The 25,587-nt window shown below is 43.0% G+C and overlaps 1 protein-coding gene across 1 annotated transcript; it reads right to left on the bottom strand.

Moving 5' to 3' along the window:
- Window positions 1-14,534: 14,534 nt before the first annotated feature.
- On the bottom strand, window positions 14,535-24,574 carry LOC144275312 (uncharacterized). Its single transcript, XM_077834531.1, has 3 exons — window positions 24,436-24,574; window positions 15,851-15,964; window positions 14,535-15,535 (listed from the first exon to the last, which is right to left on the bottom strand). Exons 1-3 carry the CDS (start codon window positions 24,572-24,574, stop codon window positions 14,604-14,606), a joined length of 1,185 nt encoding a protein of 394 aa, XP_077690657.1. The 3' UTR covers window positions 14,535-14,603.
- Window positions 24,575-25,587: the final 1,013 nt, after the last annotated feature.

The raw sequence follows: 25,587 nt of genomic DNA, 5'->3' as shown, positions 1-25,587 counted from the left end.
CTGGTGAGACCTCATCTGGAATACTGTGTGCAGTTCTGCCCTCTGATGTTTAAGAAGGATGAATTCAGACTGGAACAGGTACAGAGAAGGGCTACTAGGATGATCTGAGGAATGGAAAATCTGTCTTATGAAAGGAGACTCAAAGAGCTTGGCTTGTTTAGCCTAACCAAAAGAAGGCTGAGTGGAGATATGATTGCTCTCTATAAATATATCAGAGGGATAAATACCAGGGAGGGAGAGAAATTATTTAAGCTCAGTACCAATGTGGACACAAGAACAAATGGATATAAACTGGCCATCAGGAAGTTTAGACTTGAAATTAGATGAAGGTTTCTAACCATCGGAGGAGTGAAGGTCTGGAATAGCCTTCCAGAGGGAGCAGTGAGGCAAAAGACATATCTGGCTTCAAGACTGAGCTTGATAAGTTTTTGGAGGGGATGGTATGATGGGATAGCCTAATTTTGGCAATTAATTGATCTTTGACTATTAGTGGTAAATGTGCCCAATGGCCTGTGATGGGACACTAGATAGGATTCTTTCCTGGGTGTCTAGCTGGTAAGTCTTACCCACATGCTCAGGGTTTAGCTGATAGCCATATTTGGGGTTGGGAAGGAATCTTCCTCCAGGGCAGATTGGCAGACGCCCTGGGGGGTTTTCACCTTCCTCTGCAGCGTGGGGCACAGATCACTTGCTGGAGGATTCTCTGCACCTTGAAGTCTTTAAACCATGATTTGAGGAGTTCAATAGTTCAGACATAGGTGAGGGGTTTGTTACAGGATGGGTGGGTGAGATTCTGCGGCCTGCGTTGTGCAGCAGGTGAGACTAGACGATCGTAATGGTCCCTTCTAACCTTAAAGTCTGTGATTCTATGAGAGTCTCCAGTTTTGAGAGCGCATTCTTGATCTTCTCCTGTTTGCTGTACAGGATACTGATCAGGTGGTTCCTCAGTTTCTTTGAGAGCGTGTGGCAAAATCTCTGACCATAGTCACTGTAGCATGTCAATTGCAATGGATTTTTTACCTTCAGTCCATTTGATATGATGTCCATCTGTTTGCACTTGGGGAGGAAAATGATGTCTGTCTGTATTTGTGCGAGTTTTTTCATGAAATTGATGGATTTCCACTTCATACGACTAAATTCTGTGCCGCAAACATGCAGCTATTCGGCCTTGCTTCTGAGTCCTCAAAATTATTCCAAGCTATGTGGTATTTGGCTTTCAGCTAGCAGTGGCTAGAAACACAAAATCGCTGATTGCATTAATGTCAACTTTATTTTTCCCACAACACACCCCTCTTTACAGACTGTATATTTTTTAATATTAATATTTGCACAAACACATATAAAACAACTTTAGTGAGGCCCAGCATAGACTTAAGGCTTTTAACTGAAACCAATAATTTTTTTTTTTTTGCTGGCACTTTTAGTTTTTACTTTTGGTTTTTCTCATATTTAGAGACCAGATTGTATGTACGTTGTTTGGGGGGAGTACTCCTGGTTTGCAAAAGCATGAGCTTTGCAACCATTTATTAATTTAGCACATTAGCACCAGCAACAATAAATTCTGTCCAAATATCCCTCCTTCAAATTTTACATTGTGTGAACCTCCCCCTCCGCCACCATCACTGCTGTCCAAACATGCCACTATCAGGGGACCTAGGGGCATCTATCCTCCCTAAGGAGAGGCAGTGGAAAGGACACTCTTTCCTTCATGTTTAGACAGCCTTAACAAAAGTTCTGGGTTGCATAAGCCATTTTTTTGGCTTGTATTTTAGGAGCTGTTTTTAAATTTTTACCCACCAAGGAGTAGGGGCTTGTCATACTTTTGTAGGGCATGTCTGTGTTTGTTTGCTTTTTGTGCTTGCTCTTTTTTAGTCATGTTTGGGAGGGCTATTACTTAAAACGGAGTTGCTTCAGGCAGAGCCACAGATCCTTTTACACCCATAGAATCATAGAATATCAGGGTTTGAAGGGACCTCAAAGGTCATCTAGTCCAACCCCCTGCTCAAAGCAGGACCAATCTCAAACTAAATCATCTCAGCCAAGGCTTTGTCAAGCCGCACCTTAAAAACCTCTAAGGATGGGGTAACCCATTCCAGTGCTTCGCCACCATCCTAGTGAAATAGTGTTTCCTAATATCCAACCTAGACCTCCCCCACTGAAACTTGAGACCATTCCTTCTTGTTCTGTCATCTGCCACCACTGAGAACAGCCGAGCTCCCTCCTCTTTGGAACTCCCCTTCAGGTAGTTGAAGGCTGCTATCAAATTCCCCCCCACTCTTCTGCAGACTAAATAATCCCAGTTCCGTCAGTCTCTCCTCGTAAGACATGGCCCCAGCCCTCTAATCATTTTCATTGCCCTCCGCTGGACTCTCTCCAATTATTCCACATCCTTCTCGTAGTGTGGGGCCCAAAACTGGACATAGTACTCCAGATGAGGCCTCACCAATGCCAAATAGAGGGGAACGATCACGTCCCTCGATCTGCTGGCAATGCTCCTACTAATATAGCCCAAAATGCCATTGGCCTTCTTGGCAACAAGGGCACACTGCTGACTCATATACAGCTTCTCGTCCACTGTAACCCCTAGGTCATTTTCTGCAGAACTGCTGCCTAGCCACTTGGTCCGTAGTCTGTAGCAGTCCATGGGATTCTTCCATCCTAAGTCCAGGACTCTGCACTTGTCCTTGTTGAACCTCCTCAGATTTCTTTTGGCCCAATCCTCTAATTTGTCTAGGTTCCTCTGTATCCTAGCCCTACCCACCAGCATATCTACCACTCCTCCCAGTTTAGTGTCATCTACAAACTTACTGAGGGTGCAATCCACGCCATCCCCCAGATCATTAATGAAGATATTGAACAAAACCGGCCCCAGGACCGACCCTTGGGGCACTCCACTTGATACTGGCTGCTAACTAGACATGGAGCCATTGATCACTCCCCATTGAGCCCGATGATCCAGCCAGCTTTCTATCCACCTTCTAGTCCATTCATCCAGCCCATACTTCTTTAACTTGCTGACAAGAATACTGTGGGAGATGGTGTCAAAAGCTTTGCTAAAGTCAAGGAATAACACATCCACTGCTTTCTCCTCATCCACAAAGCCAGTTATCTCATCACAGAAGGCAATTAGGTTAGTCAGGCATGACTTGCCCTTGGTGAATCCATGCTGACTGTTCCTGATTACTTTCCTCCCTTCTAAGTGCTTCAAAATTGATTCTCTGAGGACCTGCTCCATGATTTTTCCAGGGACTGTGGTGAGGCTGACTGGCCTGTAGTTCCCCAGATCCTCCTTCTTCCCTTTTTTAAAGTTGGGCACTACATTAGCCTTTTTCCAGTCATCCGGAACCTTCCCAGATCGCCGTAAGTTGTCAAAGATAAACGCCAATGGCTCTGCAATCACATCCGCCAACTCCTTTAGCACCCTCGGATGCAGCGCATCAGGCACCATTGACTTGTGCTCATCCAGCTTTTCTAAGTAGTTCTGAACCACTTCTTTCTCCACAAAGGGCTGGTCACATCCTCCCCATACTGTGCTGCCCAGTGCAGTAGTCTGGGAACTGACCTTGTTCATGAAGACAGAGGCAAAAAAAGCATTGAGTACATTAGCTTTTTCCACATCCTCTGTCACCAGGTTGCCTCCCCCATTCAGTGAGGGGTCCACACTTTCCCTGACTTTCTTCTTGTTGCTAATAGACCTGTAGAAACCCTTCTTGTTACTCTTAACATCCCTAGCTAGCTGCAAGTCCAAGTGTGATTTGGCCTTCCTGATTTCACTCCTGCATGCCTGAGCAATATTTTTATACTTGGTCATTTGTCCAGTCTTCCACTTCTTGTAAGCTTCTTTTTTGTGTTTAAGATCAGCAAGGATTTAACTGTTAGGCCAAGCTGGTCACCTGCCATATTAACTATTCTTTCTACACATCAGGATGGTTTGTTCCTGCAACCTCAATAAGGATTCTTTAAAATACAGCCAGCTCTCCTGGACTCCTTTCTCCCTCATGTTATTCTCCCAGGGGATCCTGCCCATCAGTTCCCTGAGGGAGTCAAAGTCTGCTTTTCTGAAGTCCAGGGTCCGTATTCTGCTGCTTTCCTTTCTTCTTTGTGTCAGGATCCTGAACTCAACCATCTCATGGTCACTGCCTCCCAGGTTCCCATCCACTTTAGCTTCCCCTACTAATTCTTCCTGGTTTGTGAGCAGTAGGTCAAGAAGAGCTCTGCCCTAGTTGGTTCCTCCAGCACTTGCACCAGGAAATTGTCACCTACACTTTCCAAAAACTTCCTAGATTGTCTGTGCACCGCTGTATTGCTCTCCCAGCAGATATTGGGGTGACTGAAGTCCCCCATGAGAACCAGAGCCTGTGATCTAGTAACTTCTGTTAGTTGCCGGAAGAAAGCCTCTTGCACCTTATGCCCCTGATCCAGTGGTCTATAGCAGACTCCCGCCATAACATCACCCTTGTTGCTCACACTTCTAAACTTAATCCAGAGACACTCAGGTTTTTCTGCAGTTTCAGTGGCATTTGGGGAGAAAGGAGTTGGACACCAAGTAATGTTCAAAGTAAAAGAACCAAACAATTATCAATATTCAGAATTGGGATAAAAACAATTAATTAGAAATAATTATCTATTAATTGCTTCTCATATGACTAGTTCAGGAAAACGAAACCAAAAGATGGAATTGTTTGTGTATTGTTACTAGTGGGATTGCATTCAGCTTACTAAGAAGACTGAAAATATAATTTATCAAGGATTCTTTTTCTAGTACATGATGGGATGTCCAAAATAAACAATTCAACTAGACTTTGAAATAAACATTTATTTAAGTAATCAGAAATGACAGAAGGAAACCAATAAACAGTTAATTCAAGAAGAATGATCCAAGGGATATTAACCAGATTTTTAAAAAAGGTAAATAAAGAGTGATACAATATAGCAACTCCTAAAAGCAACCTCTTAACTAAAAATTGAAATTCTATAGTAGAAAGTAAATTAAAACAAGGTTGGTTAACTATATTGAGTGGAGTAGTGTTATAAAACTGGGTATAAAATTCTAAAACCTATGAACATTAACTACAATGAAATTTGTTTATTTTTCATAAGATATTAACCAAATCTACAGGTTTGCCCTAATTGAAATTAACATTAATTCTGTTAATGCTTAATAGCGAAGTACTATTAACAGAATTCAGTACCTCAACTTAAAGAACTAGGTCTGCTCTACATTTCAAAGTTAGACTTGATGTAAGTTGCCTTGCATAAACCTGGATCTGCATGTGTCTATGCTGAAATTTGTCTCCCGGCTATGTAAGCAAGCAATTACAGTGACACAGTAATACCATCTCCTTGAATGGTGTAGAGCCATGGGTGACCTACTGTGGTTAATGCAGTGCAAGATGTGACCTATGTCAATCATAGACTCATAGAAGATAAGGGTTGGAAGAGACCTCAGGAGGTCATCTAGTCCAATCCCCTGTTCAAAGCAGGACCAACCTCAACTAAATCATCCCATCCAGCGCTTTGTCAAGCCAGGCCTTAAAAACCTTTAAGGACAGAGATTCCACCACCACCCTAGGTAATCCATTCCAGTACATCACCACCCTCCTGGTGAAATAGTTTTTCCTAATATCAACCTAGACCTCCCCCACTGCAACTTGAGAGCATTGCTCCTTGTTCTGTCATCTGCCACCACTGAGAACAGCCTAGCTCCATCCTCTTTGGAACCCCCCTTCACGTAGTTGAAGGCTGCTATCAAATCCCCCCTCACTCTTCTCTTTTGCAGACTAAACAATCCCAGTTCCCACAGCCTTTCCTCATAAATCATGTGCCCCAGCCCACTGATCATTTTCATTGCCCTCCGCTGGACTCTCTCCAATTTGTCCACATCCTTTCTGTACTGGAGGGACCAAAACTGGATACAATACTCCAGATGTGGCATCACCAATGTCGAATAGAGAGGAATAATCACTTCCCTTGATCTGCTGGCAATGCTTCTACTAATGCAGCCCAATATGCAGTTAGCCTTCTTGGCAACAAGGACACATTGTTGTTCATATCCAGCTTCTCATCCACTGTAATCCCCAGATCCTTTTCTGCAGAACTGCTGCTTAGCCAGTCAGTCCCCAGCCTGTAGCGGTGCATGGGATTCTTCCTTCCTAAATGCAGGACTTTGCTCTTGTCCTTGTTGAACCTCATCAGATTTCTTTTGGTCCAATCCTCCAATTTGTCTAGGTCACTCTGGACCCTATCCCTATCCTCCAGCATATCTACCACTCCCCCCAGCTTAGTGTCATCCTCAAACTTGCTGAGGGTGCAATCCATCCCATCATCCAGATCATTAATGAAGATGTTGAACAAAACTGGCACCAGGATCAAACACTGGGGCACTCCGTTTTATACCGACTGCCAACTAAACATCGAGCCATTGATCACTACCCGTTGAACTTGTCAATCTAACCAGCTTTCTATCCACCTTACAGTCCATTTATCCAATCCATACTTCTTTAACTTGCTGGCAAGAATACTGTGGGAGACTGTATCAAAGTCAAGATGTATCATGTCCTCCGCTTTCCCCATATCCACAGCGCCAGTTATCTCATCATAGAAGGCAATCAGGTTGGTCAGACATGACTTGCCTTTGGTGAATCCATATTGACTGTTCCTGATCAACTTCCTCTCCTCCAAGTGCTTCAAAATGGATTCCTTGAGGACCTACTCCATGATTTTTCTGGGGACTGAGGTAAGGCTGACCAGTCTGTAGTTTCCCAGATTCTCCTTCTTCTCTTTTTGAAAGATGGGTACTATATTTGCCTTTTTCCAATCATCCAGGACCTCCCCCGATCACAACGAGTTTTCAAAGATAATGGCCAATGGCTCTGCAATTACATCAGCCAACTCCCTCAGCACCCTCAGATGCATTGCATTTGGCCCCATGGACTTGTGTATGTCCAGCTTTTCTAAATAGTCCTTATTCTGTTCTTTCATCACTGAGGGTTGCTCACCTCCACCTCATACTGTGCTGCCCAGTGCAGCAGTCTGGGAACTGACCTTGTCTGTGAAGAATGAGGCAAAAAAGCATTGATTACTTCAGCTTTTTCCACATCATCTGTCACTAGATGATGTTCCTGCAAGGAGTAGACAGGAGATATTGGAAATGGTCAGGGCCCCATTGCTGCAGTTCTCCCTGTGGGTCTGCAAATACCATCGCATTATTCATCATTTAAAGCTGTGCAGACTCCATGCTTTTGTCAAATATGGAGGATAGTGAAAGTGCGATGGGGGTAAACATGGCCCTAATGTCAAATAACCAAGTATATGTTCAATGAAGTAACTTGATTAAAAACTATAATTTGACTTGACATTAAAACTTTTAAACAAAAAATGAAAGTGGACAAAACTAGATATGTTGGATTGGACAATCAAGTTTAAATCAGTGTCAACAAAATTAGCAAAACCATTAATACTTTTCTTACTTTGTCTAAAGAAGTATTCTTAGGCAAGCATGATTCTTAAAGAAAATTCACAGTCATATGATTATTACAGCTTGAAATTCAGCAGCATTTAGCATGTCAATAGCTGAAAATGGTTAGAATAATACACACAAAAGCTGGGGTACACGAATCACCCAGTGTTATTATTATGCAATAGAGCAGAGTTGATAGGTTTGGCTCTGATTTGGTGCAGTCAATAGACAATTTTACAAGTGATCAAATTCAGAAAGCAGTTTGATTAACTTTAATTTGAATACAGTAACTCCTCACTTGAAGTCATCCCAGTTAACATTGTTTCATTGTGATGTTGCTGATCAATTAGGGAACATGCTCGTTTAAAGTTGTGCAATGCTCCCTTATAACATTGTTCAGCAGCCGCCTGCTTTGTCCACTGCTTGCAGAAAGAGCAGCCTGTTGGAGCGAGCTGGGGGGGAGGGGGGCTTGGAACCAGGGTGGACCAGCAGCCTCCCTATCAGCTCCCCGCTCCCCTAAGTTCCCTGTGCAGCAGCTGCCCAGCAGGCTACCAATTGCTGGGCAGTTCAGCTGTCCCTCCCCGCACTGCCATGTGCTGCTCCTGCCCTCTGCCTTGGAGCTGCTCCCGGGAGCCTCCTGCTTGCTGTGCTGGAGATGGGGGGGGAAAGAGGGGTGCTAATGTCAAGGTGTTCCCCTCCTCCCCCGCTCCTGCCACCCCCTCCCCCCAGGTTCTTTACCCCATCGGGCCATCTCCACAGAGAAGGTAGGGGGGACACGACAGGGCTCAGGAGGGAGGGAGCTTGCTGGCAGCAGCTGCTGTCTCAGCTTGCTGATCTACTTAAAAGGCAATGGACTTAGAGTGGAGTCAGCACACTTAAAAGGGGCAATACGCATCTCTCTCTCTCACACACACACACACACACACACACACAGTGTATGTCTCTGTCTCTCTCTGCCATGCTGTCTCCCCTCCCCCCATTCGTGGTGCCTTGTAGAGTGTGAGGCTAAATTAACAACGTGTTAACCCTTGAGGGCTCAGCCGAGTGCTAGTTCATCATTTAGCAGTAAGGCATTCCCTGGGAAATATCCCACCCTCTTCCACCTCTGACTTCACCATCTCAGCCAAGCTTCACAATCATCATTGCTGTGTACAGTATTAAATTGTTTAAAACTTATACTGTGTATGTGTGTATATATATATATATGTCTTTTGTCTGGTGAAAAAAAATTCCCAGGAACCTAACCCCCCGATTTACATTAATTCTTATGGGGAAATTGGATTTGCTTAACATCACTTTGCTTAAAGTAGCATTTTTCAGGACCACAACTACCACATTAAGCAAGGAGTTACTGTACTTTGGTTGAGGTAGTGTTCTTAGAGAGTTGATAGGTAGACATTGTGTTGCAGGGAGATCCTGGTGTTTGAATTAACTGGCATAAGACAAAGATTGATTATTAAAGGTAATTATGTATACCAATGGGACAACACTAACGTTCAAATATAGAAAAAGTACTATCACAAAGTACCTGGCTTTTGGTATTTAAAATAGACAATGGTAAAAAAGAAACAGATTGATAGAGCCAGAAGAGTTCCCAGAAGTTACCTACTACAGGACAGGCCTAACAAAGAAAATAACAGAACGCCACTAGCTGTCACCTTCAGCCCCCAACTAAAACCCCTCCAACGCATTATTAAGGATCTACAACCTATCCTAAAGGATGACCCAACACTCTCACAAATCTTGGGAGACAGGCCAGTCCTTGCCTACAGACAGCCCCGCAACCTGAAGCAAATACTCACCAACAACCACATACCACACAACAGAACCACTAACCCAGGAACTTATCCTTGCAACAAAGCCCGTTGCCAATTGTGCCCACATATCTATTCAGGGGACACCATCACAGGGCCTAATAACATCAGCCACACTATCAGAGGCTCGTTCACCTGCACATCCACCAATGTGATTTATGCCATCATGTGCCAGCAATGCCCCTCTGCCATGTACATTGGTCAAACTGGACAGTCTCTATGTAAAAGAATAAATGGACACAAATCAGATGTCAAGAATTATAACATTCATAAACCAGTCGGAGAACATTTCAATCTCTCTGGTCACGCAATCACAGACATGAAGGTCGCTATCTTAAAACAAAAAAACTTCAAATCCAGACTCCAGCGAGAAACTGCTGAATTGGAATTCATTTGCAAATTGGATACTATTAATTTAGGTTTAAATAGAGACTGGGAGTGGCTAAGTCATTATGCAAGGTAGCCTATTTCCTCTTGTTTTTTCCTACCCCCCCCCCCCAGATGTTCTGGTTTAACTTGGATTTAAACTTGGAGAGTGGTCAGTTTGGATGAGCTATTACCAGCAGGAGAGTGAGTTTGTCTGTGTATGGGGGTGGGTTTTTGGAGGGGGGTGAGGGAGTGAGAGAACCTGGATTTGTGCAGGAAATGGCCTAACTTGATTATCATGCACATTGTGTAAAGAGTTGTCACTTTGGATGGGCTATCACCAGCAGGAGAGTGAATTTGTGGGGGGGGGTGGAGGGTGAGAAAACCTGGATTTGTGCTGGAAATGGCCTAACCTGATGATTACTTTAGATAAGCTATTACCAGCAGGACAGTGGGGTGGGAGGAGGTATTGTTTCATATTCTCTGTGTATATATAAAGTCTGCTGCAGTTTCCACGGTATGCATCTGATGAAGTGAGCTGTAGCTCACGAAAGCTCATGCTCAAATAAATTGGTTAGTCTCTAAGGTGCCACAAGTACTCCTTTTCTTTTTGCGAATACAGACTAACACGGCTGTTACTCTGAAACCAATGGTAAAATAGTAATTCTTTCACCAAGATTGGAATGAGGCTAGTGTGAGGTGTCAGGTATTAACACATTAAATATTCTCTAGTTAAAAACACAACATGACTAGCATAAAATTATTCTAAAGTTTAGAACACACAAATAAAGATTTACGTCAGATTTTGAAGTCAGAAGATAGCTTTTCTCACTCACGCAGTGTACTATTACAAGGGGGAGAGTTCTAAGAATGCTTCTCTTAGCAGGTAATTCTCATTTACACATGCAAAGACAGCACAGCTGCAGGGGTGAGGGTAAGACACACATCAGAGCTAAATAGTGATTATAGTTGCTAATTCTCAAAAGCACTTAATGTTATGAATTAAATTGACACAGGACAACAAAACAAAATTAACCATCAAACAATGAATTTCCTCAAAGCTATGATAACACAATAAGTACAGATGAGTTTTAGTTATGTATTCTTCAAACCAAAGATTGAAGGGTGGCTCATTTAAGCAGTAAATTAGTAAGGTAAGTGAAGTGAGCTCAGCACGATACACACAAGGCATGAACAATAAGTGGCAGTTATTTGCAGTGCAAGCACACAGTTTAAAGCAGCACTAAATCAGTTTTAGTTACAGACCAGATGCCAGCTCTTGCCAAGGCTGCAAGCATTAGCTAAGAACTGACAAACTCAGCGCTGGAAACCAGTCCAGTTCATCTGTATGTTAGTTTTGCTCAAAGTAGGTATTAGTCTTGTAAGAATGTATTTAGTGTTTAGACTCTATGAAATGCTTGTAAATTGCTGTATGCATTAATCTCACTTGTAATATTCGTATTCCAGGCTATAAGGAAATATGTAAGTTTTGCTTTATAACTTTGAAAATGTTTGCTCTGAACTTGTGAACCCAGTTGTGGAAATAATCCCCCCAGCCCATCCAGGAGAACTATCAAAATTTAAATAGGCCATTGTAAGACAAAGACTTTGTTAATTGTCCCATCCACTCATGGAGAAGTATGTGCAGAAGCCTTGTCCCAGAGCTTTGAATGCTAGAAGAGGGAAATAAAAATAGTTGATGTGAAGATTTTTCCTTTCTTTGCGTTTGACCTCTCACAGGGCCAGAGAAACCAAACTGAAGCCAGAGATCCCCAGGGGTTATCTCCTGGGTCTGCCCTGAAAGATACTTTGAATTGACAGACACTGTCACTTAGGATTCAGATGGTAACTCATTTGTCTCTATGTGTTCGCTTGCTTTAACCTGTCAATAACTCTCATTTCTTTTCCCTAGTTAATAAACCTTTAGATAGATAGTTTATTACAGGACTGGCTACAGACATTGTTTTTCGTGTAAGATCTAGGGTACCAATTGATCTGGGGTAAGTGACTGGGCTCTTGGGTCTGGAAGCAACCTGAATATTTTGTGATCTTTGGTATAAGTGACCATTTATCACTCATCACTGCCTGGGTGGCAAGACAAACAGAAGGCACTGATGGGAGTGTCTGTGAGTCCATGGCAAGACTGGTATCGTGATGCAGGAGTTCACATTTGTTTCTGGCTTGGTGAACCCTAATTATAGGGACACAGCTCCAGCTCCAGGTGTCTGCCTGATTTCTGACAGTCTGCACTCATGGTCATGAGCCACTTAGGCTTATTTAAAATGTTACATATAAATCTACAACAACATATGGGAGAGGAGGACAGGTCACTTGTTTAGGGTCTAGAACATGTAGGGACATAGAAACACCTTTGTTTATTCCTTCTCTTAAAGCTGTACATTCCTCTTCAAGGTCATAAGACAACTTTTGTATTGTTAGAAAAGTCTGTTAACTCTGGATTCAGGAAAGAGGGTAATAAAACCATTTAACTCATTTCAGGGTTCAACTGTAGGTAACTTGGCCTAAAATCAGGCCTTGCTTATGTTTAAATGCAAGAATACATGATTCAAGTGTGAGCTATTTCATTAAATCGTAATGGTATCACTTTTAAGGAAAAGCATATGAAAATTGCATACTCAGCAGTCAAAATCAGACATTTAGGCACCACAGAAGGAATCACAACACCATTAATGTCCACAAAGGTTGATCAGCTATTATTACATTCCAGGGAATTAATTTCTATGTATTTTCATTGTCCTGAGTCTAAAGTGTTTTTTTTATATTTTTGTGCTAAATGCCTGCATCAGAAAAATGAAATAAGAAGTTAATAACAGTGGAACTACAGTGTATTTAGTGAACCTGGATTCTACATGTAATCAGATTAATTATGAATTCTGTGGAATGTAGTCATAGAGGACTTTGTAAAGGATACAGGTCTCAAAATGGGGAACGGCAGATCCATGACAGAAGAAGTGTGTAACGCTACTGGTAATAGTCAGTAACTCAGACATCTAGTTAAACCTTCCAGATCTATGAGTTGATGGGAACTAATAGGAATAAAAAACAGAACCCCAGTGTAATCACACTTGATAGTTTATACTGTGTAAAACAGACCCATAAGAGACTTTCTTGGAGGCCCCAGCTCCACAAATGCCCATTTTCATACCCTGAGACTCAGATCCACCCCATTCTTCCAGAATCATAGAAGATTAGAGTTGGAAGAGAACTCAGGAGGTCATCTAGTCCAATCCCATGCTCAAAGCAGGACCAACCCAAACTTTCTGGTTCAAAGCAAGAAAGTCACAAATAAATCATTGTCCTGCTCAGTGCCCAGAGCCAAGTCAGGACATCACATTGACAATCTAACTGAGCCCATCTCTTCATCTGTATGTATGCATTGTACTAAGTAAGGTGGCGGGGGAGATTCAAAGGTTCTTAGGCACCTTTCTAGGCACCCCTGTGATAACAGCACTCCCACTCAGGTGCCATCTATCCCTGTAAGCTCTTAACCTCACTCGGCACCTACGTTTTTGCAGTAAAAATCCTCTAGATCAGTGGTTCTCAGACTTTTGCACTGGTGACCCCTTTGACATAGCAAGCCTCTGAGTGCAACCCCCTTATACATTGAAAACACTTTTTAATATATTTAACACCATTGTAAATGCTGGAGGCAAAGCGGGATTTGGTGCGGAGGCTGACAGCTCGTGATCCCCCATGTAATAACCGCACGACCCCCTGAGGGGTCCCAACCCCCAGTTTGAGAACCCCTGCACTAGATGCCTATGTTCCTGCTTCTGGATGTGCATACAGCTGCCTCACCCTAGGCACCCAAGCCCTAGCCTCTCCCCTAAGCCTCATCGCAACTCACAGATGAGGGGAAGGTAGCCAGAGGCTCAATCTGGCAGGCATGTTCAGAGGCTGCCTAGCTCCACACAAAATAGCTGGGAGGATGGGGGAGGGTGAAAGGAGATGGCCCTCCCTCCTAATTTTCAGCCCAGTGGTTAGGGTGCTTGAAAAGGATGTGGGAGACGATACCCCCCCGACACACACACTTGAAGTGTCCCCTCTTCTGCCTGATGAGAAGGAATTTGAATAGGAATTGACTATCTCACAGGACAGTGCCCTGTGAATAGATACTGAAAGCATCATTGGAGCAAGGGACTGGACCCTGGGTCTCCCACCTTGCTGGAGGGTGTCCTATAACATCGTTTTCAGACTCTTTGGCCCAATGAGTCTTTTAGTATTTTTGCACAGTGGAACAGCTTCCACAGGGTAGACTGAGAGGCCCCACCCACCCATCGGTATATCCCATAGCTCAGTACCTGGGCACTCACCACAGAGGTTGCAAAGCCCTTCTTCTGATCAGGCAGACTTGAACTGGGTCTCTCCCCTCTGGTAAGTGCCCTAACCACTGCGCTAAAGGTTATGAGATAAAGCCTCCTCTTCCCCCAGTCAGGTTGTTTTGAGTGGAGTTAGGCAGCCTCTGAACACTCCTACTGAATGTGGCCCCATAGCCAGAGGAGTGCCTGTCATTCCTGGTTTGTGAATGGTAAGCGGAGATTGGTGTCTCCCTGCAGACTGAACATAGGCATCTTTCTCCATGACAGGGGCTGGGCTTAAGACACCCTCCCCTCCACTTAAGACACTATCAGGAATAAACAATAATTTGCAGCTTATAAAATAAAGATGGTTCTAGGTTACTAGCACCAAACTAAACTGTAAGAGCCGATCAGAGGATGTTCAGAACTTCTTGAGAAGTTGTAATCAAACCCCATCACAATGTGTGAATCTTATCTCAGTCTCTTGCTCCGCATGGCTCTGTTCCAAGAAGGTGGTTTCATTCTCTGCTTTAATAACTGTTGCATGTCCTTGTTAAACGGCCAGTCCAGCCTGGCCTGACCCTCTCAGATTGATGGGAACCAGCAAAGGTGTTATTCACTTGGCCCATCACTAGTATGACACTTTTAGTGCTTTTGTCCTCTGTGGATTCTCTGGTGTTTGCTAAGGTTTGAGCTCTGATTGAAGCATTTCCCACAGTCGTGACAATTATAGGGTCTCTCCCCTGTGTGGATTCTCTGGTGATTAATAAGGTTTGATTTCCAACTGAAGCTTTTCCCACAGTTGGGGCAGTTATAGGGTCTCTCTCCCGTGTGGATTCTGTGGTGTAGCAGAAGCTGTGAGCTTTGAGGGAAGCTTTTCCCACATACAGTGCAACTGTAGGGTCTCTCTCCCGTATGGGTTCTCTGGTGCTGAGTGAGTTCTGACCTGCTTCTGAAGCTTTTCTCGCAGTTGGGGCACTTATGGGGCTTCTCTCCACTGTGGGTTCTCTGGTGTTTTGTGAGGTCTGAGCTGCAACAGAAGCTTTTCTCACATTCAGGACACTTATAGGGTCTCTCTCCTGTATGGAATCTCTGATGTGTAGTGAGGTTTGAGCTCCAACGAAAGCTTTTCTCACAGTCAGGGCACTTATAAGGCTTCTCTCCACTGTGGATTCTCTGATGTTCAATAAGGGTTGAGCTCCGTCTGAAGCTTCTCTCACAGTCAGGGCAGTTATAGGGTTTTTCTCCCGTGTGGGTTCTTTGGTGTCTAATCAGGTCTAATCTCCAACAGAAGTTTTTCCCACAGTCACCGCATGTGTTGGGTCTCTCTCCAGCAGGGATTCTCTGCAGAACAGTTTCTTTCATTTTCTTCGCCTTTCTGCTCCGATGAATCAATTTATCCCATCTCTCCCCTGGCTGGATTCCCTGCTGTGTCTCTGGCCTGTGCTGGCTCTCACGGGCTTCTCCCTGCTCAGGACTCTGGGAAACGTCCTCTTCGGCTCTTTCCAACAGCACTCCATGCAGTTCCTCTGGCTGAGGATTCTTCTCCTTATTCTCACTCACCGTCCCGTTAGCTGCTGGGATAGAGAGAGAATCCAGACAGGAGTCAGTCCCTGTACCTAGGGCCAAAGGAAACCTCAAAAAGAAGCATGGCAAAAGGGTAAACAAACCAAAGTAGCTGCTGTGGGGATAGAAAATTGCTGAGAGGAATCCCTTCCAGATCCTTCCCCAGAGTAGAGACAGGAGGGGACCAATTCTGCTTCCTCCTCACATCCAGATATGGATGAGGGGATGAGTTACATGGTTACTTGGTCAAACAAGTTTGTTGAAAACCCATGAGTAATGGCTGCCAAGAGGATATAAAAACTGAATCATTTTAGCCAATTACTCACCTGTGTGGGCATCTCTTGGGCTCTCCCTTTCTTTGTACCCTTTGATATCAGAGACCCATGACTCCTCCCCTCGTTCCAGCCAGGAGATCACAACAGGTTTGGAAATTGGAAATCCTGCTTGGGGGCAAGGAAACAAGCATTGTTCTTGTTTGTTACAGTCACTGCTATTACTACTCCCAGACCCAGAATCTGAGTCACCCACTCAGAGAGGCTCCTTCCTCTTTCCCCCACCACATACAGAATCTGGGCTATAAATTGCAAATGATCCTCTTGTTTGGAGCAAGACTTCATCCAGTCTGCCTGGGAAATGGCCCTATCTGGTGCCCCTGGGTGGATGAGCAGAATTGCTACACTCTCTAGGTGTCTGGTTTTCAACCTAGGGCTAGTCTACACTAGAATGCTCCATCGGCGCAGCTGTGCCACTGTAGCATGCCTAGTGAAGACACATTATACCGACAGGTGAGCGCTCTCCCATTGGCCTAATTACTCCGCCTCTATGAGAGGCGGAAGCTATGTCAGCAAGAGATGTAGCACTGGTTTGGACAGCACTTAGGTTGATGTAACTTACGTTGCTCCAGTGGGGGTGCATGTTTTTCACATCCCTGAGCAACGTAAATTACATCGACTTAAGCTGTAGTGTAAACCAGCCCTAAGTCTCCATCACTGCAAATTCCCGGCTCCCACACCTACATATGCCATTCCATCTATGGCACGAGCCAGAAATGGAAGATATTACTTAGACTGGGAGCTCTCTGGGGGAGGTGGGAATAGTCTCTCACTATGTGCTCATGCAGCACCCAGCTCACTGGGGCTGTGATCCTTTACTTGGGCCTCTAGGGAGTGCCCTGATACAAGCAGTGATGAAATAAACAAAGGAAACACCGCCCAGGCCATGGAAAGAAGATTACTAGACACCTGCCCCCAGTGGCATGCAGAGAGTAAAGAGCCTCCTCTCATGAGGTGATGATGGACTAGCACTAGGGTCCATCCCCATAGTAATCAATAGTCATTTGGTTCTTCCGTGAGTCTTGCTTTGCCCCCACAGACACCCAGCTTGCTGAAATCACAGGCCTTGGGCTGGCTTTCCTCACCCCCTCAGCCTGCTTCATACACCACAGATCCAGAGAGGACAGATCTAGAGGAGAAGTCATTCTCCTCTCACCTGGGTTCAAATGCGGAAGACGCTCCCTCCCAATAAATCTCACAGAGCTCATTTGCATAGGATCCCAGGTACACCACTGAGCAAAGAACTTATTCTTGATGCTTGAGTCCCATTCACTTTAATGGGAGTTAAGTGCATGCTTAGGACTTTGCTGAATAGGATTTTTCTTTTTTCTTTTTTTTTTGTAACTGGTGCCTGAGTCCAGAGACAAGACTAACAACATACCTGGGTAGACATAGGATCAGACATCTGAGGGCCAAGGGACAATTATAACAACAAGGAGTCCACATTTTCATTCCATGCATCTGAGGAAGTGGGGGTTTTATCCATGAAAGCTTATGCCCAAATAAATCTGTTAGTTTTAAGGTGCCACCGGACTCCGTGTTGTTTTTGTGGATACAGACTAACACAGCTACCTCTCTTGTAAGGGACAATTATGTTCATCTAGTCTGACCTCCTGCATGACACAGGCCAGAGAAACTCAATCAGCTATTTCTTTATCATGTTAGCATATAAGTCATACTCTCATAAAGTTTTGTATAGTTCTGTGAAGAGAAATAATGGAAAATTACTACCAGAAGAACTTTGTATTGCTAATGGAATTATATCTAGAGTATAGCCTATTTTTGCAGCTACATAGGAAGTTCCAAATGCAAAGGGCATATGGGTAAACCACAAATCATATAATTAAGTATTGTAATAGCATGTGCTATGTTAAGATAATATGGAAAATTACTTATAGTTAAACTGCTGTGACCATTGCTTCTTTTGTATAAAAGAAGGGAAAAAGTAGAAGACAGTGATCTGACTGGAGACAGTGTCTGCCTGCAAGATGTAAAATTGTGGGGTTTGTAGCTGAGAAGAAATATGACAATCAATTAGAATAGTTGTAAACATGTAGGGTATAAAAATCCACAAAATTGTAACCAGTTTAGAAGAGGATAAGCTGTGAAGCTGTCCACAGAAGGGGATTTATGTTAACCTTTGCCTTTCTGTATTTGTGCTGATCTGTCTTTACTTAATAAACCAAATGAATGTGGCTGTCTTACATCTTGTTGATTATTAATCTAAGTCAAACCCTATTACAAGCAAGCCCATATTTTGTGGTTGAACTTTTAGAATGACATATTTTTGGAATTCTTTAACATTTTTACATTTTTTTAGAAAGATGTCCAGTTTTGATTTAAAGATGTCTATAGATGGAAAATCCACCATGTTTCTGGGTAAGTCATTCTAATGGTTAATTCAAATCACTGTTACGCATTTGTGCTTTACGTCTAGACTGAATATGTTGAGCTTTGGCTTCCCACCATAGGCTCTCATTTTGCCTTTGTTTGCTAGGTTGATGAGACCTCTGCTCTTCCCCATGTAGGTACTTGTAGACTATGATCAAGTCAACACTCAGCCTTCTCTTTGCTTAGTTAATTATACTGAGCTCCTTAAGTCTCTTACTCTATAAACTCTTCTTGGAATGTCTAAAAACTGGAGATGAAAATGTCCTAATTCAAAACATGCTGCATTCAACACACGGGAGTTCTACAGTAGCTCTCATCTTGACAGACAAAGAGGAACTTATCAGAAAACTAAAAAATAGCGATTGCTTCAGGGCAAGTCATAGAATCATTGAAACAGAATCATAGAAACATAGGGCTGAAAGGAATCTCAGCAGGTCATCTGGCCCATCCCTGTGCTGAGGAACGATTAAGTATAGTTAGGCCATCCCTGACTAACCTATTCTTAAAAACCCCCAATGATGGGGATTACAGTAACTCCTTGCTTAATGTTGTAGTTATGTTCCTGAAAAATGCGACTTTAAGCAAAACGATGTTAAGTGAATCCAATTTCCCCATAAGAATTAATGTAAATGGGGGGGTTAGGTTCCAGGGGGAAAATTTTTCCACCAGACAAAAAAAACTATATTTTTATATATATATATATATATATATATATACACACACACACACACACACACAGTATAAGTTTTAGACAAACAATTTAATACTGTACACAGCAATGATGATTGTGAAGCTTGGTTAAGGTGGTGAAATTAGAGGGTGGAAGAAGGTAGGATATTTCCCAGGGAATGCCTTACTGCTAAATGATGAACTAACATTCGGCTGAGCCCTCAAGGGCTAACACATTGATGTTAATGTAGCCTCACACTCTACAAGGCAGCACGAATGGAGGGAGGGGAAACCGCATGGCAGACAGAAACAGAGACACACACAGGGAGAGAGAGAGATGCGCATTGCCCCTTTAAGTACACTGACCGCACTCTAGGTACATTGCCTTTAAAAAAAGAACAGGAGTACTTGTGGCACCTTAGAGACTAACACATTTATTTGAGTATAAGCTTTCATGGGCTACAGCCCACTTCATCAGATGCATAGAATGGAACATATAGTAAGAAGATATATATACATACAGAGAACATGTATGTTCATTTTCATGTGTCTTGTTCACAACATTCCTGCTAATACATCCCAGAATGACGTTCGCTTTTTTTCCAGCAGTGTTACACTGTTCACTCATATTCGGCTTGTGGTCCACTATGACCCCTAGATCCCTTTCCACAGTACTCCTTCCCAGGAAGTCATTTCCCATTTTGTATGCATGCAGCTGATTGTTTCTTCCTAAATGGAGTACTTTGCATTTCTCCTTTTTGAATTGCATCCTATTTACTTCAGACTATTTCGCCAATTTGTCCAGATCATTTTGAATTTTCATCCTATCCTCCCAAGCACTTGCAACCCCTCCCAGCTTATCATTCACAAACTTTATAAGTGTACTCTCCATGCCATTATCTCAATCATTGATTAAGATTTTGAATAGAAACATATCCAGACCTGATCCCTGCAGAACCCCACTTGTTATGCCCTTCCAGCCTGACTGTGAATCACTGATAACTACTCTGTTGGAACTGTTTCCCAACCAGTTTTGCACCCATCTTATTTTAGCTTGATCGAGGTTGCATTTCCATAGTTTGTTTATGAGAAGGTCATGGAAGACAGTATCAAAAGCCTTACTAAAGGCAAGACAGACCATGTTGATCACTTCCCCCCATCCACAAGGCTTGTTACACTGTTAAAGAAAGCTATCAGGTTGGTTTTACATGTGAGACTGCTTGAATTAGCTACATCAGATGGCCTTTTTTAGCAAAGTAAGACCTGTCGCTGCTGCAGGTAGTACAATCCTACAGATAGCATTTTCACACACACATGCATGTAAGAAACTGCAGTGTGTAGGGATGTGCTACCCGTAACACTGCTATATATGTGTGAGGCTAATTCCTACAGATAGCAGTTTCTCACATCATAGGTATGTGAGACTGCTATCTGTAGCAATTTGCAACAAACTATTTTGCCAAGCACTGGTGTCTCAGTCCCACTGGGATAACTGTTACCCCCTCTGCCCCTGCCGGGTTTTGCCTTCTGATACCCTCTGCCAGTGCCTCACCCCTGGGCTTAACTCCGCCTTTCCCCCCCGATCCCTAATTTTGCCATTTAGCCCTCTCCTAATGCTGCCTCCAGCTGCTTGACCCCCTTGACCAGTAAATTTCCACCCCCTGCTCAGACCCTGGCCACCCCCCTCCTCTGATTCTCCCTTTTTGCCACTTTTTAACCCCTGTCAAAAGCAGTCCACAGAATCTTACGGCTAATAAGGGCAGGGTGAAGGGCAGTGGCTTCAGCAGATGTACTGAGCATGCTCAGTACACCGTAGGCGGCACATTCCTATGCAGAGCAATTTACTACACCACACCGGCAATTGATAGCCTGCTGGGCGGCTGCTGCACAGGGAACTTAGGGGAGTGGGGAGCTGATAGGGGGCCTCTGATCCACCTTGGTTCAAAGTCCCCACCAGCTAGCTGCAATGGGCTGCTCTTCCTGCAAGCAGTGGACAAAGCAGGCGGCTGCCGAACAACGTTATAAGGGAGCATTGCACAACTTTAAACAAGCATCCCTAATTGATCAGCAACGAAACAACAAAACAACGTTAACTGGGACAACTTTAAGTGAGAAGTAACTGTACACAACTTCCCTATGTAACCTGTTCCAATGCTCAACTATGTTTAAAGTTAGAAAGTTTTTCATAATATTTAACTGAAATCTCCCTTGCAGCACACTAAACCGGTTCCTTCTTATCCTACCCTTGGTGGTCATGCAGTACACGTTATCACCATTCTCTTTATAACAGCCTTTTACATATTGGAGATCTGTTATCATTTGTCCCCATTGTCTTCTCTTGTCTAGACTAAACGTGCCCATTTCCTTCAACACTGCAAAAATTACCACAGTGTAACAATTTCACACATCACCTGGAGACAAGAAAAAGAAAAAATGTTTCTGGATCAGGTTCATTAATGTCTTCTGCTTTGCAATTATTCTGAGGCAAATAGCCCAAATCATGCCACAGAGAAATTTCAAAAAAGTAAGATGCTAAGGCTAAGAGTTCACTACCCTTTTGGCACTACTGGAGAATTCTATATCTTTTGCAGTGCACTTTATGCAGATCTTTGGTTGTTACAAATGCAGACTTAAGCCAGAGGTAATGCTCCAGTTTAGCATGGACATTACATGACAATACAGCTCTCAGCAATGCCCAGATTGCATTTGCAAATATCAAACAGAATGAAGTCCAGATCAACAAGATATACATAATTTGTGCTTTAGAAGGGCCATTTCACGAAACTACAATTATCTGGCAAACAGGGTGGATAAAAATCAATGATTTTTTTTAAAAAAAAAAAATCTAAAATTGGATCTTTTTTATTTAAATAGGATTTTTTTGATAAAATGCTTTTTGAGGAAATAGCCTATCTTAATTAAAACTAAGATATCTCATCGTGGAATAGGGATTATAAATTCTAATTCTATAGTATGAGACAATATACTCATTTAATATTTAAGGAAAGTTTTGTAAATGAGTTCCAATAGTTCATGGATTAGGGACCCAATTTTATGGGGCTCCAGGGGCTTCTGTATAGATTATTTAGGTTAATCTTTCTATCTACCCTATGGGACTCACTGCTCAATCTAGAAGATACCATCAGGGATGCTTAGTTCTGCAGTTCTCAAACTGTGGATTTGTGTGTCCAGAGATAACATGCTTGTTAACAGCAAAAATGTTTTAAATAAATAAATATTAGAGATGAGAAATAACAGACCTCAACCCTATTGTCCCTCTGCACATGTGTGTACACAGACTCGATCCCTTACCTCTCTCTAAAAGTGAAAAGTTTCAAAAAGTTCTGCGAATAGAAGATTGTTGGGGGCAGAATAGATCTGGACAAGGAGAAGGAGTCTGGAGATAAATGTGAGAAGGGAGGGACAAGCAGTAGAAACAAAAGTGAAACTGCTTGAGCACCATATTCCAGAAGTCTTGAGGTCTTTCTGAGTGTAGCCTTCATTGATTTGACATCTACCATACCATTCTCTCACTAGAAGGGAAAACCTATAATGGCAGTAGGCCATAAAAGAGACCCAGTTTGGGAATATTTTAATGAAGTTCCTCTACTTGTGGGTAAGACAGGCAAGCATGCAAAATGTAAACAGTGCAGCAAAGAAATGCAAGGCCTGGTTGCCAAAATGAAACAACATCATGAGAAGTGTTCCTTCTCGGGAGGAAGCTGCACTGAAGATGATGAAAGGAACATGTCTGAACATGCAGGGTCTTCAGGCTGGTAAAGTTTTTTATTTCATACCTCCTTCTTAAGGACTGCCTGTCTTCCTTCTGGACTATTCTTGAATTCTCATGTTTGAGCAAAAAATATAGTTATTACTCTATGATACTATCATTTTAGATGCAGTTGTGATAAAAAATAAATAGCTGAAATAGGCAGTTCCTCCTTTTACAATTTCACCTTTAAAGTAGTACTGAGTGTCAGTGAATGCAATGAGTAATACTAAATGAGCAGTATGGTAATAATAATTAAATAACTGATTGACTTATTTTGTTTAGGAGAATCCATCCTCAACATACAGGATTCTGAAAACTATCCACCTTCAAGATTACCATCATTTTCTATAGTTTCAGAATTATCTGCCAATGATAGTGTTTCAGTCACATCATGTATGTCACAGAGCCACAGTATATCACCTGTAGCAAAAAGAAAAAAAGTCTCCGTCATCCAGAAACAACCCTAGATAGGCTTGTGATAAGAACCAGCAGATTACAAAAAGAGGTAATTGATGAAAAAATTGCCCGGTTTGTTTATGCAACAAACTCTCCTTTCTGTATGATTGAGAACCCACACTTCATTAACATGGTTCAGTCATTAAGACCAGGATACAATCCACCCAACAGAGCACATGTCGCAGGCAAATTGCTGGATAAAGTGTATGAAAAAGAAATTGAGCAGTGTGCAAAAGGTCTAGAGGGTGAAATTGTTAACCTGAGTCTTGATGGGTGGAGCAATGTCCACGATGATCCTGTTGTGTGTGCTTGTGTGACAACAGAAGAAGGGAATGGCTTCCTTACAGAAACAATTGATACATCAGGAAATACACACACAGCAGAATACTTACAAGTGGTAGTAGTAAAAGCTGTAACAAACTGTGAAAAAAAATTCAAATGTCTAGCACACAGCTTGGTCTCAGACAATGCTGCAAATGTATCCAAGATGAGAAGAAATTATTTAGAAGAGAGTCCCAAGCTAATAACATATGGTTGCAGTGCTCATTTGATGCACCTCCTAGCCAAAGACTTCAGTGTTCCAGAAATAAAGATGAATGTTGTTGAAATTGCAAAATACTTCTGTAACAACCACTTTGCAGCAGCTGCTCGGAAAAAAGTGGGAGGACCCAAGCTAACTCTCCCACAAGACGTGCAATAGAACTCAGCAGTGGACTGTTTTGAGCACTAGATCAAGAACTGGCCTAATCTGATGACAGTTTGTGAACAAAATTGTGAAAAAATAGATGGCACTGTCACAGCCAAAGTTCTCAACCTGGGGCTTAAGAGAAATGTTGAACACAGGCTGAGTGCCCTGAAGCCTATTTCTGTAGCCTTGAACAAAATGCAGGGAAATCGCTGTTTTATTGCTGACACAGTTGAAATTTGGAAGGAACTGAGTGACATCTTAAAAAGAGAAATATGCAATGACAGAGTTAAATTACAAGCATTAAAAAAAAGAATGGGACAGAGGTCCCAGAGGTGTAACCTGCCCTAGGAATGGTGGGAGAAAGTGAGCTTGTCCCACTTGACAGCCTTGGTTATGGGGAGAACAGCACTGTCATTATGTCGGTGAAACTCCTATTCCATGTAAGGAGTGCAGAGGAGAGAGACTCTCACACATGTGTTGCGGGGGTTTCAGGGACTGATCCCTCTGAAATCTGGGGGACCAATGAAGAACCCTGCACAGAATCAGACCCAGATGCTTTAGAGACCACCAGCCTCTAGTACCCAAGGGGACAGGATTCCTTACCCAGTGAGGTCACAGTCTCATAATTCTCCTGCATGACGTCCCTGTAGAGGGCTCTCTGACCCAGGTCCAGCAGAGCCCATTCCTCCTCGGAGAAATACACAGCCACCTCCTCGAACGTCACCAGCTCCACTGCAGCCATTTCCCTTCCCTGTCTCTTAAGGGGATGGGATGATCTGTAGTGAAACATAGACGTTATTCTGCAGTCTGGCAGGGTGAGAAGGGTGATTGGGGCAGTTTCAGGGGCTCTAGACAATTTCACATCCCAGTTCATCCCTGTCCCTTCCCCTGAAGACAGATGTGCTAGCCTCTGCCATTCTGAGGTGATGCTTTAGCCAAGATTTTCAAAAAGAGCAACCTAAAGCTAGGCTCCTAAATCCATATTCAGGTCTCTCACTAAGTGGCCTGAATTTCAAAAATGCTGAGCCTCCAAATTTGGGGTTGAGTGGCCAGCACAGCTGATCATCGGGCCTCCTATTTAGCTGCCTGAATATGGACTGAGAAAATCAACTTTAAGCTCCAGTGTGTAAAATTCTTGGCCATGGTGACTTAACTACAGCACAGACCCAGCCCATCCCACCAGGACTAAATCCACAGAGACAATTTTAAACCCTCACAGTAATAGACGTTAAATGAAGGCAACAGGAGCACTCAGATGCTCAAAGACATAAATGTGTGTAAAAAACTTGCAAGATTGGATCTTAAGTATTTAAACTAATTTTCCTGAATGGGAAAAACTCAGCCTGTGTGGGGGATATGTACACTTGGACTCAGAAATCAACCAGGCTGCAGAGAGGAGACTGTTTGAACTAGGAATTCTCTCTCTATCAAATCTGCAGCCCAAGGCATTAGATTTACAATTAGAATTGCTCAGAAATTGATATTTTAATAGTAATATGTGTACTTTTCCCCACCAGCTCTTTCTCAGCTATAAACTACATGGTTTTCCCCCAACTTTCTAAAGTACTCACCCCTGGATGGAGACTTTCAACCCTAAAGATGAACATGGGATTTGCCAGACTGGATCAGACCTGAGGTCCATCCAATAACTGTGAGCATGTTAAAAGCAACGGAAAAAGTCCCTTTACCCTGAAATTATGTCGCCAACACAGAAGGCTTGGCACACCCTTAAATGGCTGTAGCAGCACGGCTGCA

Source organism: Eretmochelys imbricata, chromosome 14 (assembly GCF_965152235.1).
Source record: "Eretmochelys imbricata isolate rEreImb1 chromosome 14, rEreImb1.hap1, whole genome shotgun sequence".
NCBI classification, from domain to species: Eukaryota; Metazoa; Chordata; order Testudines; family Cheloniidae; genus Eretmochelys; species Eretmochelys imbricata.
Note: the sequence above shows the minus strand (reverse complement) of the source record. Positions and strands in the feature narration are given on the sequence as shown.

Coding starts and splice junctions, on each gene's coding strand:
- LOC144275312 (XM_077834531.1), bottom strand. CDS start 24,574: ATGGCTGCAGTGGAGCTGGTGACGTTCGAGGAGGTGGCTGTGTATTTC. Junction 15,965..24,435: donor TGAGACTGTGACCTCACTGG/GTAAGGAATCCT, acceptor GCCCCCAAGCAG/GATTTCCAATTTCCAAACCT. Junction 15,536..15,850: donor CCCAAGAGATGCCCACACAG/GTGAGTAATTGG, acceptor TCTCTATCCCAG/CAGCTAACGGGACGGTGAGT.